Source organism: Oxyura jamaicensis, chromosome 4 (genome assembly GCF_011077185.1).
Source record: "Oxyura jamaicensis isolate SHBP4307 breed ruddy duck chromosome 4, BPBGC_Ojam_1.0, whole genome shotgun sequence".
Taxonomy (NCBI): Eukaryota; Metazoa; Chordata; class Aves; order Anseriformes; family Anatidae; genus Oxyura; species Oxyura jamaicensis.
Window position 1 is genome coordinate 90,446,504 of NC_048896.1, and position 14,457 is coordinate 90,460,960.

At 49.2% G+C, this 14,457-nt stretch overlaps 2 protein-coding genes across 3 annotated transcripts in view; one reads left to right on the top strand and one right to left on the bottom strand.

The window, feature by feature from the left end:
- KDM3A (lysine demethylase 3A) overlaps positions 1 to 1,461 on the top strand; it is a 29,755-nt gene extending 28,294 nt beyond the window's left edge. Inside the window, exon 25 of the mRNA XM_035323609.1 lies at positions 334 to 1,461. Coding sequence (XP_035179500.1) covers positions 334 to 414 — 81 coding nt within the window. The 3' untranslated portion in view covers positions 415 to 1,461. The remainder of the gene's footprint in view (positions 1 to 333) is intronic.
- A 2,629-nt stretch (positions 1,462 to 4,090) lies between these two features.
- LOC118165539 (charged multivesicular body protein 3) overlaps positions 4,091 to 14,457 on the bottom strand; it is a 29,668-nt gene continuing 19,301 nt past the window's right edge. Inside the window, exons 1-6 of one of the 2 annotated variants that reach the window (XM_035323613.1) lie at positions 13,080 to 13,124; positions 11,339 to 11,399; positions 8,280 to 8,459; positions 6,848 to 6,969; positions 5,581 to 5,695; positions 4,091 to 4,639 (exon numbers count right to left, since the gene is read on the bottom strand). In XM_035323613.1, coding sequence (XP_035179504.1) covers positions 4,515 to 4,639; positions 5,581 to 5,695; positions 6,848 to 6,969; positions 8,280 to 8,459; positions 11,339 to 11,399; positions 13,080 to 13,124 — 648 coding nt within the window. In that variant the 3' untranslated portion in view covers positions 4,091 to 4,514. Of the gene's footprint in view, positions 4,640 to 5,580; positions 5,696 to 6,847; positions 6,970 to 8,279; positions 8,460 to 11,338; positions 11,400 to 13,079; positions 13,125 to 14,457 lie in introns of those variants that run through there. The other variant, XM_035323614.1, reaches the window with a different exon arrangement.

Here is a 14,457-nt window from a genome sequence, read left to right on the forward strand (position 1 = left end):
TTGAATAGGCTTTTGAACTGTTACGCATGTTCAGTAGCTCTGAGGAGACCTTCTGAGATTGTTTTGAAGCGTTACCTTCTTCCATTTCTGCTGTTTTTCCTCCAGTTGAACCCACAAAACTCTCCTCAGGCTACTAAGTTTCAGTTTATATCCTGTTAGAACTTGAACCTTGTTCTCACAAGTTAGCAGTGTGAGCAAAGCTGGTGCTGATGAGCCTGTTTATCCTGAAAGGAGAGCCACGTGGGGCGCAGAGGTGAAAAAAATGTGCAGGTGTCTTCCAAACTGCCCCAAACCACGCTGTTTAACTTCAAATGTCTTTTCTTTTCCTCCTAGGTGAAGAATGTCATATACCACGCGGTTAAAGATGCAGTTGGGATACTGAGAGCGAATGAATCCAGCCTTAGCAGACCATAAAGTAGAAAGCCTTAACCACACACTATGAAACAGAAGCGCTGGCAGCTGTTTTAACTCCTCAGTCAGGACCTCTGTGGACTTTGAGATTATATGAATGTTACCTCATCTTCCTTTCAGCAGTACCAGGGGATCGTGGTACTATGTTCTGTGTATTCTTCCAATGTTTACAAACCTGATATGTATATGTAGTAATATGTATGGACTGTGGCATACTGTGAATGCTCAGTTGCAATAGAACTTTATATGGAGTTGCTCTCCGAACTGTACAAAATACCTCCTATAGAACTGTCGGAAACTATTCCAAATTACTCGTTTGAAAAATATTACCCCCGACTTGTAAAGCTCCAATTTTTAAAATGTATTTTAGGGTGGGAGGAAGTACGGAGTCACCCAATTTAATAACCGATTTACATAAAGACAAACTAAGAATGCAGTTCTGTAATTTCACATTAACATAGAACTAGCATTTAAAAGTAGCTTTAAGCTATTGTATAGTAACATAGAGGTGGGGATTAACCATCTTTAGGTAAATGTATTTAAATTTCTAAATGTTAAAAGAAACTTTTAATCAAATGTCTTCTGTTTGAAACTGATCTTTAATTTGAACTTATGTTTGATTCTCTGGTTTTTAACACTGAATGGTCTACATAAAATTCTTCTATTTCAGATATTGCTCCTTGCCCGGCTTCTTCAGTTGATTCTTGAAAATGTAATTAATTTTGTGCAGTGCTTTGAAATGCAAAAGCGAGTTGTGTATCATACTGTTCATACATATTTTTTATTAACTATCTGAAAGCTTACGGTATTTAATTTAGCGATAGATCTGTTCATAGCTTTTTTGGTTAACCGAAACATGGTTTAGCTTGATTTGTTTCTCAGCCAATACTGGTACAATGGTTTGTATCAAGTGAGTTTTGCAGATCCAGTCTTAGAAAGCACGTTGCTCTAAAATTATTTAGACTGACAAAAAAATCAAATTGTAAAAACAAGCAGAGGGGAAGTGCATCTGTCATCTAACAAGCTGAAATAAAATCAACTTTTCTGTTCCTCAGTGCCCTTTTCAGCACTGAACTGCACAGGACAGCTGCTGGGATGAGACAGGAGGGAGGGGAACCCTGTTACATGGTGACAAACTGGAAATTCCCCTCCCCACAACACTCACCTGCTACTGTTGATCAGCATTAACTGTTTTGTCTTCGTGCCAGCTTTTTTTTTTTTTTTCAGAGAAACTTCCTCTTACGCATTCTTCAGTAGTGGAAGTGGAGCTGAGGCTGTACTGACTTGCAGGGAGTAAGTGTCGTCTTCAGCTTAGTGGACAGCGGGCTGATAAAAGGTTTGTCTGCTGGGAATAGGTACATTTACTTCCTTTGCCTCAAAATTGAGACAGAAGGAGGCACCCAGAACTAAAGAAGCAAACTGAAGACATACTTAACTCAGTCCTGTGTTTATTGCCTCTAGGTGGAGTTCTTTGTACAGATCTTTGTGACCACTGAGAGCTGGGGTAGCCCGTGGTTCCTGCTGCTTGTTTATTTTTATTTTTTTTTTAAGGAAGAGGCATTCAGAAAGACAGGAGAGGATCCCGAACACTGGGTGAGGAATTTAGGTAGTTGTGAGTCAGCACCAGTGCTGTGTTACTCCTGGGGCAGGGAAATATTGTAGTTCACTGAGCTTTTGCTGCTAGCTTAAATTCAGCGGAATTACTCCACCTCTCTGCTCTGTTTGCTGAGAATGTCCCTCCCTCTTTATTGGCTGCAGTCTCTATTTGATAATAAACAGCCTGGCCTGTTCCTAGTCGCCTGAGCTGGCTCCTGCAAGGAACAACAAGGTTAATTTGGCACTGTTTGAGCTAGTTACGTATCCGGCAAGGCCGTGTTTCAGATGAGTGTTCTTGCAGTAGCAAGCTTCAAGTAAATGAAATAAAGCAGTTAATTGCTTCTCTTGGATCATGGTTAGAGTGTGTGTGGGGAGCTGGCATACAGGTATCTTACCACCCTGCGAGTGAAATGAGTCACGCTGACTTGATGCATGCAAATGTGCACAGACGTATGAAGAGCCACATTGTTGGAGTTGGATTTTGAACCTTTTTACCACAGCTGTTACGCAATCTGTTTTTATCCCGGCTCTCAACTGCTGCATCCCACTGACTGACTTTCCAAGTGCTTTTTCTTCCTTTGGGATCTGTCCTGGCTGCGGTGTTAAGAGCAGGAGCAACAAAGTGTCCTGGTTCAGCTCTTGGTACTTCCGCAGTGAGGAGGAAACCCTCGAGCTTGTTACTCCAAACGCATACAAACCCTGAAGCATTAGGGTTACACTGCTCTGGTGCCTTCTGCTACTCTCCAGCATGACAGTGAAGGGTGCTTGGCGCCTCCTTGCATCTATGGCTGAAACTGGACATTGCTGGACAGCATCCAGGTTTCTGTTTGTGTGCCTTACCTGTTCCTCTGCCCTTGCTGCTAGAATACAATTACAGGCTTTTCCTGGGGCAAGTCTTAGCAACTGCTTCCTTTGTCAGCACCGCAGGAGCATCACCGGCCTCTTCAGGTGAGAGCTGAACAAAGGGGAGAGGTGCTTTGCCCTCTGCCTTTGGTGAGTCAAGATGCCAGTGTCGCCTGAAATCTTCCTCTGGGAGGAGAGAGCCCTCTGCTTGTGTTTGAGACTCTTCTGCCCCTAACACTGCCACTTAAACTGCAGCTGCCACCACACAGTGGTTGTGGGGGCAGTGACACAGCAGCACCTGACATGGCCAAGCTGAAGTGAGCTCCCCTTTCACTTCAGTGCTTCAGTCAGCGTCCTGTGCTGCTGGGTGAATTATTACAGCCTGGCTACGGGCTGTAAGGCTGCCCTTTCAGGTACAGGGTTTGCGCATGAGCAGTGGGTAACAGATGCTGCTCTTCAGCAGTGGGGCTGTTCTCAGTGGTCTTGTGGGTACCGGCTTTAATTTTATACATCTTGAAAGACTGAAACATTCTAGTAAATTTCTGGCTGTGATAGGGGGCCGAAGAGCTGGTAACTGTCAACACCAGCACAAGTGCCAGGGCCTCTTCTGTCACCTGGCTGACCATCACTTTTGCACTGTTTAAGGCTGCCTGTTCCAGTTGTTGTTCTTCCCCAGCTTGGCTCCTTCTTCCCACATGCAAGGGGCTGGATAATAGAAATGAGAGGGCTGCTCTTGCCTTCTGTCCAGGGAAGAGGAGGGGAAGAGCAGTGACCTTCCCATCATGGTGTGCAGCCCAGTCACTCTGCACCTTTCTCTCTGCCTACCTGAGGCCAGCTGGAGGTGTTGACCTGTCCCTATGCCCTCAGGGCTGAGGGAGAGGAAAGCCAGGCCTGTGCCAGTGGGGATTCTCTCCTCCTGGTACCAACCTGGCTCCCACGGCTGCCATCTGCCTCTTAGGAGTATTGCATATTCACAGGTAGCTTGGAGCCAGAACTAAACACAGTTCTGGAAGCAGCCAAGCTCGGGGTACCGCTGGCATCCTGCTGCTGTTCTGCTAACCAGGACTGCCCCAGTGCACATACGATGCCTGAACAGCACTGGAAGAGAACACTATTTAACAGCTGCTCTGCCTGAAAGCTTTCTTTTAACTGGGCTGTGACATCCTAAATGCAGGATGGAGCTGTTAAAGGTGGGCCTGTTTTGTGAAAGCAGTTTGAAGTCATGAAAACTAACAGTTGCTCCTGTGCATCAGTTTCAGAGCAGCTTTAATAAAAGTTGTAGTGAGTCAGAAAAACACAGATCTTACATCACTGAGGGTTTTTGGTAGCAGACTATGCCAAAGTGCCTGTTAGGGAAAGATGATACTTGAAGCTAAGAATACACTCCAAGGCTTTATACCTAAAAATACATAATGTTATAACACCCTTGCCATTTCACTGTAACCTTTCACAGGTGATAGAGGCTGAACAGAAAACAATAAAATCTCTACAGACTGCAGTCCCCAAGAAGAATATTACAGTAGTTTCTTGGAGAATATAGTCCCCAGGCAGAAAACAATATATATTACACAAAGTATTCTCACTTATTAAGTTTTGCGTTTGGAAGGCAGGACAGAACATCCCCCCACAAAACAAAAGGCAAACTGTACACGGTTGTTTCCTCCTTAGCTGCGGAGGGTAGCTAGTCGTGACTGCATCGCTTCGATGTCCTCCTCCTCGTCAACAGCAGCTGCCGCTCCGGGCTCCGGCAGAGCATCTGTGACTTTACTGGGTGCTTTACCCAAGGCCCCTGCAAACAACAAGACCCCTTAGTGGGCATTAAGTCTTCGTTTAACACCCAGCACCTTGTAGGTACGTATATTGGAAATGATTCAGCCACTGCTTACTGCTCACTGACAGTTTGAGGCCCTGCTGCTCACACTGGTTTATTGGTCAGGCTCCTGAGGACGCTGCTTTGGTAAGAGCCCCTGCTCTGTGCTTCTCGCTCCCCTCACCACCCCACTGCGACAGCCCGCGGCCCAGCAGGATGGGAGCTTCTCCAAGGAAGGGAACAGGAGGCAGGAAAGCAAAGCAGGACATGAGAAACAAGAGAGGGCAACATGCCAGCAGCAGCTCGCAAGGTGAGGAGCTGGGGCACTTGGCAATCAAGACGGTAGAGCTGAACGCTGCTCTGGCACTGACAGGCACCAGCCTATTTCACAAGAAATTCAGGTGAAGAGCAGTCAGAGCATTACCTAAGTCAAACAGCTAAAAGAGCAGCTCAGCACCTCGTGAGGTGTAAGCCAGGAGGTTTTGTTTGCTTAGTTATTATTCCACAGCTCAAGTCGCTAACAGCATTTTACAGCCAGGAATCCCAGGGCAGCCTAGGAATTGAGGCAGTGAGGCAAAGTTGATTTCCTGGCTTCATTAACAACAGCGTATCTATCTATCCTGGCACACGTTTTACCTTGTTAAAAGGCGCCAATACAGACAGGAATCTGTTAAAGCCTAAATGATGAACTGCACAGACTTCAGCTGATGCTTTATTGTTTATGCTTCACTGAACCCTGCTGGCTGCACCGCCCGCGTTCCCTGAAACCAGTTAGTCAGGCACTCCTTCGCTTTTAGGGGAGGCAAAGGCACCACTGGGAGGCCACAGTTGTTAAGTCAGGACAGATGAAAGTTTAAATTGTAGCGCCTTCTTAGTTAACACAGCAAGACTCCTCACTCCGCCAACACACACAGACTCACCCGCTGTAATTTCAAACAGGATTTTGTCGATCTCCATCTCGGCTTCCTCCTCCATTTCGTCCTCATCCTCCATGCTTTCAAAGGTGTCCTCTAGCATCTCCTCTATAATGCCAGCCTACCGGGAAACAAAAGGGCAGCACGTGAGGTCCTTGGAAGCAGCAGAGAGGACAGGCCCCACTGTCAGCATCAGATTATGCCTACATTTAACAACGTGTGCTGCTCGCGCTTTCCTGAACAAGGCTGCTCTGCTGCACGAGGGCTGCCCAACACGCTCACCTGCAGTTTAAGCCTGCATCTGTACAAGTGGTGCATGAGAAAGCCAGTAAGAGAACTGAAGATTGCCCGTGTGTTCTCACATTCAGACTCCGCAGCTATTATTCACTGGGGTTGCATCTCTAAGTATCTACACCCTCAGTTACTGCAAGCGTGCAGCCACAGATGCAGTTGCATTTCACATGTTTCATCACAAAGCATACCTTTTACAGCCTGTTTTACAATGTAGGTCTGACATAAGCTTCCCTTTTTTCTATCTGCAATTAAAAGCAGGGCCTGCAGCCTGCACATGGCCAAATTGTTCCGGTGCATAGCGGTAAAATTGTTGAGAAACAAGCTGGTTTAACCTAGCCCACCTTGAGAGGCATGTAAGAGGGGAAAAGAACACAATTTTGACAGTTGAAAAATACCACAATAAAAAAAAGTGTACTTTAAAATCTGAGCACTTCCATCAGATGGAAACACCATGCCAGGTGTTCTAAAACCAGCATCAAAATAGCTGTTTTGCCCCAGATGGGATTTTCACTTTCCCATTCCACAACAGGCTGTGGTGGGTGCCCCATAACGAACGCTGTCCTCCTTGAGAGCAGGAAATTTGGTCTCCCTCAGAACAGCTCAGGGTTAATGGCAGTCACTGGGGGTGCAGGCATGAATCCTGCTTCGAGCCGTGGTTCCCCAAGCCCTTGGGACCAGGATCACCAACCACAACTCCTCTGTAGGGGAGCCAACCTTCCACCTTCCACCCCCTACTTCAGCAGTTTTTTTCTGCTTTAAGCTTTGCCCCCAGCACATTGCAGGTGTCACAGAGTCACGGTTCTCCCCACAGGCAGCAACTTACTGGGAAGTTCCCAGCTAGTAACGTGCTACTTCATTTCTGCTGCTTAGAGCTACACCAGATACCGCATTCGGACTATCGAAGCAGCTGCCCAGCCCTCCGGCACGCTGGTCGGCCACCTCTGGTTCACCCAAGTCTCATTTACGTTACAGATCTTACCTTCATCATCTCTTTGGACAATTCTCTCATTGTCGCTTGGATTTCAGGGATTTTTACTAGATTCTGCATAGCTTTCATGACTTCTGTGCTCTTCTGCAATGAACCTGCTACTCTGAGGAGAGCTGTGAAGGAGAGGCAGAAAAAACCTGAACAATCCGGGCACCACTGAAAGCAGAGAAGCCGTATCCTCCCTACGCTGCCAAAAGCAGAGGTAGCCCTAGGTAGATTAAAAATGGCATTTAGGCTTTTTTTTTTTCTAATGTACATTCTGCTTCTTTATTCTTGTCTGCCTCCCTGGAAAAGCTCAATTCCTACCCACATCTGAATACCAGGCACCTAGCAAAGATACTGCTGCTGTATGATTAGCTGGAGTAGCCCAGATTGCCAGCAGAGATTTCCAGTTCATAGAACAGAATCCCCGAGGAGCTTCTGCCCGTGCTCCTCAGCAGGCAGAGGATTTAGAGAAGTGCCCACCAGCAGAGCTGCAGTCCAGCTCCCCATCTGACTGCTGACCAAACCAGTGACTTCCCACCCAGGCAGTGGAAACTAACTCTGGCAGAAGTTCTACTGAAATAGTTTCACAGCAAAGGATAAGCTGGAAAATTAATCCTGAAGTAGATACACTAAAAATGTGTAGTTTAAGCTGGATTTAACAAAGTCTTTCCAGAAGCTATTCTCTTAACATAGCTCATAGGCTCCTCTCACACACGTTGATATGCCATGATCAGAACCTAATAGTTAAGGCTTCTCTGAGGTTCTCGAATTCTGTCATCTGAACTTGCAGCTTCCTAGCCATGGATAACTTACCTGGTTGTGGTTAAAATGGTCACTCCTTAACGAAGCAAATGAAGTTACAGCACGTTATTTTTCACAGTAATACTTCATTTCTCTAGCATGAAGAACCTTACACCTACGGTGTTACTGAACTGAAACCTTGACTCCTGCAATCATTGCTTGAGCTGAAAAGTTAATACGAACTCTAGACTGAATTCTGGATTCCTTCAACGTATATGAGTTCATACATAAAAATGTGTGTAAATGTGCATTAATTCTACTCGTGGATATCAGTCCCAACCAACTGGAGAGGAATATCAGGACGAGGCTGTCAGTGGTGCTCAGGTTTGTGCAAAACCAGTGTGTGATTGCGGGTAAAGTCACTGCTGCGAGTGTGTGGGCGCCTCTGCCTGCTGGGAGCTGGTGCCCAGCCTGGCTGGACGTGGGGACACGGACCTGCAGCAGCTACACACCTCCAGGCCTGGTGCAGGAGGAATTTCCCTGGATCCTGAAGCCCAGCAGCATCAGCTGCCTTTAACGAGGGCAGGTCCGCTTCCAAATTCAAGCTCTCCCAGCTCATCCTGTATTTAACCTTGGTTCTGAAAACAGAAATCCTAGAGTGGGGAAAGTTACCGTACGTGGGCTCAGGAGTTCTTACCAAGCTGGTTCTTCATCCCCATGAGAACAGAGTCCATGTGAGCTTTGGATACGTAGAGTTTGCTTACAGCCTTCCGAGAGCGGATCAGTTCCTTTGCCAAGATCACACACACGTCCTTCTGGCCCTTTTTGGCAGCGTCCTTTATGGACCGTTTCACCTTTTCCTCTTCCCTCTGAATATCTGGAGCGCAGAAAAACAGACACAGCAAACAGTTACAAGCTGCTAAGGATTTGGAAGAAACCCCAGTTTGCTGGAGAGTATTTTCAGTGCAAAGAACCATTTCTACTTAATTTCAGATTCACGTTACTGCAAGACCTTGCTCTAGGCTGATTTACATATTAGCTGATTAATTCAGCTACATATTAACAGCAAAATTCTCCTTACTCAACATCAACCGCTGTAATTCCCTTTGTAATCAGAGTTCTGTAAATGCCCAGAATTATTACTGCATGAAACTGAGCTAAGATGAATTCGTAAGGAAAAAAGGTCCAGCAAGAACAAAGCCCTGTGAACGCAGTCAGGATAGCTTCACTGTTACGCTAGCGTGATGCAATTAAATACACGTACACACACACACACTTTAATTACTGTGCTGATTGGCTGCTTGCAAAATTAGCTCTTCCATGTTCATCACCAGCTAGCTCCACTTCACCCAGAAGGAACAAAGTTACCACAAGGAGATAAAAACCAGCCTCAGAAGAGGGACAGGAATGGTTCTTAGTGAAAATACCCGCCTGTCAGACTCTGCATTCAGAGCTTAACCCATCCGTGTATTTTCGTGTGAATTTGAGGGATGTTAGAGGAAAAAATTGTTCTCACCATTCCTAAATCCCTGAGATGTATTTATCTGAAAAAATATGCTCTGGAAGGTTGTAGAAGGCTGATCTCACAGAGGCTAAAAGGTTTACGTTGTCCTTACCAACAACAAAGCGTAGCCACTTACACAACGAATTTATAAAGGCGTTGAGAATTACTCAGAACCACCAATTTCTTCATTACCACCAAAAAAAAGATTCAGACTTGCAGAGGAGCTTAATTATTCCCTCCGTCAGACGCAGCTCATTAGGCCTGAAGTGGGCAGCCAGCCAAGCCCCCGCTAGTATCTCAAGAGTTACGGCCTTGAGTCACTGCCCAAGCTTTACACACCTGCATCAGGTGTGAACTGGCACTGACACTGCAAGCTGTCCGGCTGCTACCAGAGCCGTGGATGTTTATCAGGGGAAACGTGCTAACAACTCTTTCCGTATAATTTCATATGGCCCCCCCAAACTCTCCCGGCACCCAGCTGCATTCAGAACCTTTCGATAACAGCACGCTGCAGCAGTACTGAACTGAGCCCGTTCTAAGCGAGCACAAAGAGCTGGGACTGAAATTAAATAGGCAGTACAAAGGCTTCTCTGGCAGATCTGCGGTGACTGTTCGCTCATCTGCCTCGCGAGACAATGCTGGCTGTGTACAGAAGCAGCCAGGTACCTCAGAAACCTCAGCATAAGAGGTGCAGGAACATGCGTGGGCTCCTTCCTTCTCCAGACGCAGCAGTGAATTGGCCACTGAGGAAACGTGGCTCTAAGTCAGTCTGCAAAGCGTTGTCTTAAAGGAAGAGCTTGGATCAGTAAGGGCTAGGCACGCCTTCCTGCAAAGGGTTGCAGGAAACTGCCACACCAAATATTGCTAGAAATAGCTTTGAGTCTTTTTGATTTATACCAGAAGTCACACGCAGGCAAGAACCAAAAGATTCACAACAACAAAAGCAGCAAAGCCCACTTTTTGGCACAGGCTTTGCCATGGGAGCTGAGGCGCCGTGCCTGTACTCGGGATGCGTCACTCTCCAAGCTCATTCAGTGGCTCTTTATCCTACAGACTGGCAGAGATCTGTAGGGCCACGTATCTGTAGGACTGCGGTCAGACAGATGTACTCCTTGTTTCTTCCTCAGTGTTATCTACGGATACTTCACAACCTCACAGACATTTGTATGCCAGGCACGGAGCGAGCCAAGTCCCAGCTAATCCCAGCAGGTGAGACAAACAGCTGAGGTGCTACAACTGCAGAACATGAGATTTGTGGCAGGAACGGCGAGCTGAAGGCAGTCCTGCACCCCCAGGAGACAAAGCCAACACGGTGGTGGGTCCCGTCAGTGCCTCTGCAGCTGGGTGGCAACACCCCCGAGCTCAACACAGAGGCACAAAGCAGCCCGAGAGCACCGGGGTGGTGCTGCCTCCAAACACACTTAGCACTGCCTTCCCGAGGGAAACCAAGGCAGGTCCCAGCTCGGCATCCTTCCTCAAAGAGTACAGCCATTGCCTGGGTAAAGGCACTACGACGTGCATGAAGTTGAGAGAAAACCCAAGGTCCACGAAGCCATCAGCAGCGAACACATGGGTGGTTTGTTCCCATGAAGTTTGTGATCTCTAAAACATACTTTGCTGCAAGCTCCGCCACACGTCTCAGCTAGCGCAGGCACACACAGTGACTTGGGGAGCTGGAAACAATTCAGAAGCACGACGAACATCGCCACGCATCAGTGTTCCTGGAAGAGGCACAAGCCCTGTCCTCATCCTACAGAGGAGAACAAAGCCGGGCTGTGCTGCACGAGCAGCTCCCTCCAACCAACCCGTACAAACCGACACGTGGGGGGGACACGAACCCTGCCAGCTCACAGCACAGCGCGGGGCTGAGGGCGGAGAGCATCCTCCTCGAGGATGCACTCGACACAGGCACGTGTCCAGCCACGGCTGCTGACACAAAGCAGCCTTTAGCAGCACTTCCCACAGGGCTTCTAGGTGAAACTCTGCCTAATGAGTCAACTTCTCACCAAACGGGACTTCGGTAAGTTACATCTCACTGGAAGCAAACAGCATCCAGGTTCTTTTGAAACTTTTACTTGGAGAGCTTCACGGCAATGCCATTCGTGTAACACGGATCTTGTTTTTCTCCCTTCCTTCCAGATGCAGTGATGTACCCGGGGTCATTCAATTTCACAGCCCCCTTCCCCCTGCTTTAAGGTAAAAAACTTGGAGGACAGGGAAAGGAAGAACAAAGAAGCGACAGGAGTACACACCTCTGATCTGTCTGTCAATCACCCTCATTTCTTTCCGTATCTTCAGGGACCATTCATTGACCTCAGAAAGGAAAAGGGTGAGAGTTACTTGGAATGCAGCTTAAAAGAAACATTATCCTTTTATTCTTTCTTGCTACTTAACCATTCAATATCAAAAGAAAGCACTTAAAAACGTGCAAGCTTTCAGTTATGAGTGACAATATTTCATTATTCAAATAAAAAATAAATAAATCAGACACTGCCAGTTACTGCAATCCTCCTAGCATTTAGGCAAGGGGTTAAGGAGGAGGCGACCTTGCTACCTCCACATCAGAGCCAGCAACCGAAGCCACTGCAGAGGAAACTCGCCTCGGGGCTTTCATCAGACAGCAACTGGCCCTGGACGAAAGCACCGAGGAACCAGGGAGGACTCCTGGCCAGCCGGGTCCCACTCAGGGCAGGACCAACCCAAAGCTCCAACGGGTCGCTTGGGGCCTCATCTGTTGAGTTTTGGCACTGTCTGCTCCAGCACCAGAACACTCCTGCGGTAAAGATCTTTCCTCACGTCCCCATCAGACACGTCAGCTCAGCAGAGAGAAGAAGGGCAGTGGGGATGCGGTACAAGCCATGGCAGCACAGAGGCAGCAGGCCTGGGGACAGAGGTGCTGGTGGAGGAGGGCTCGCCACCCCAAGCACCACGGCGTGCTGATGGAGCCTTGCTGCCTCCTTGTACTGGGTCTGGCTGGGATGTTAACTTTCCCTGCAGCAGCCCATACAGTGCTGCACTCTGCACTGGGAGCTAGAACAGCAGTGGTATCACACCGGTGTTGTGTCTGCTGCTGAGCAGTGCTGGCACAGCATCAGGGCTCTCTCTGACCCTCCTACAGGGTGGGCAAAAAAAGTGAGAAAGAAACATCAGCAGGGCAGCTGACCTAACCCACCCAAAGGGATATTCCATACCATATGGAGTCACACTCAGCAATAAAAGGTGGAAAAAGGAAGAAGAGGGGAGGGGTGGGCTCTCGTTGCGAAACGTCTGTCCTCCTCCCGAACACCAGCTACGTGCATTGAGGCCCTGCTTCAAGGACGTGGTCAAGCATCGCTCATTTGTGGGAAGCAGAGAGTAATTTCTTTCCTCTGCACTGCCACACAGCCTTTACTTGTTTTGTTTAGTTATTCCCCTTCCCCCTCCCTCTTCCCCTTTCCCTTTTTTTCCCTTTGGTTGAACTGTTTATTCAATAATAGTATTTCCTTGATATTTTTTTCCTCTTTAATTCAATTACCCTTATCTCAGCCCGTGAGTTGTTCCTTCCCTTACTTCTTCCCCTCCTCACCTGAGGAGGGGGCAGCGAGAGAGCGGCTGTGGCGTTCCGCTGCCCAGCACGGCAAAACCACCGCAGCCCCGCGCTGATAACCGCGGGTCCCTGCAGCCCCGCTCTTCACCAGGGAGCTTGGACAAGCCCTGCAGGACCACCTGGCCCAACCACCGATGTCACCACCAACCCGCGTCCCAAGCACCAGGCCCAACCTCTCCTCGAACGCCCCCAGGGACGGTGTCGCCACCCCCTCCCCGTCCCAAGGCCTGACTGCCCTTCCTGAGGAGAAACGTCCCCTCATCACAACCTGAACCTCCCCTGGCACAGCTTGAGGCCGCTCCCTCTGGTCCTGTCACTGGTTACCTGCGGGAAGAGGCCGCCCCCAGCTCCCCACAGCCCCGAGCCCCCCTCCCCCGGCCCCTCAGCGGACTCCCCCCGCCCCTCACCATCTCCTTGGGCGGTTTCTCCGGGGTCTTCCCGAACAGCCCCATGGCAGCGCCCGCCACTTCCGCCCTCACCTCCCGGGGCGCGGGCGGGCCCGCTGCGCATGCGCCGGAGCCCCTCCCCGCCCGGCTGCGCGTGCGCCATAGGCGCCGCCCTAGCGCTGCTGCGGCGGGTGTGGGTGGGGGCTGAGGGGGCACGGCGCCGGGCTGGCCACGCCCCTCCGGGTGGCCACGCCCCCCTGTGCCTCCAGGCCACGCCCCCGCCCCGCCCTGCTCGCCCAGGGAATGGGAGGGGCGGGAGGCGGTGGGCAGCGGCAGCTGAAAAAGAATTAAATGAAAATAATAATAATAAAAATTGAAGAGATTAACACTGACATAGAGAAAGCGAAGGAAATAAAAGAAAGTGAAGGGAAAAAAAAAGAGTGAAGGGAAAAAAAAAAAGAAAATGAAGGGAAAAAAAATAATAAAATGAAGAAAAAAATAAAATGAAGAAAAAATAAAAAAATAGGTTTTAAAATAGTTTTAAAAGTGTAAAAATAAGTTAAAAGAAGATATCAGACGGCAGCAGAAGCACCCACACCCATGGCTTTGGGGCCGGACAGCAGCCCTCTGATGTCCCCTCACGCCCTCCCTGCAGCCCCGGGGCCCGGGCCCGCAGTGATGGCGCAGGGCAGAAGGCGAGGCAGGACGGTGCCGTCCGCTGAAGCCAGCCCCAACAGCTCACCCTCACAGAGACCCCACTGGTGAAGCCCCCGCTTCGCTAACAGCCCCAGTAACGCCCAGCTCACCCCTGTCATTCCCCCCCCAAGCTTTGCCCACCGTTTTGGACGGGGCACCAAGCAGGCAGCACACCACACCGCAGCTCAGGCAGAACCCCCAGCACAACCCAAACCCGTCCCCTCCTAGCCCAGGGACGGCCCCACACCTCCATAACCCGTCGCCAAGGCACAGCCCTTGGTGGGTTTGTCATCCACCATTTTGTGTTCAGTCACCAGCTTTTGGGCCTGGGGGCACAGCCCCATACCTCACACAGCCGCACCGCAACTCGAGGCACCAAATACTTGCACACCACAGCAAAACAAGCCAGCAGGGACACCCCGACCTGCCTTTTCTCTCCTCCCCAGCCTTAAAACCGGCAGAGGTTTGGGTAAGGACTGCCTGAGAACCTGCGCTCCATAAAAAAAAAAACACATTTGGATGCTGCCACTGGCACAAACATTTGGTAAAACAAATACACCCTCACTGCTGGGAGCGCCAACACGCTGCGCCAGCTGCTGTGGGTTTCAAAGCAGATGTATTCACCAGGAACTGGATCACAATTAATGTAAGGCAGGCTGGCCGACACGAGGGGACGAGGCCTTCCGTCACTACCATCTACTGG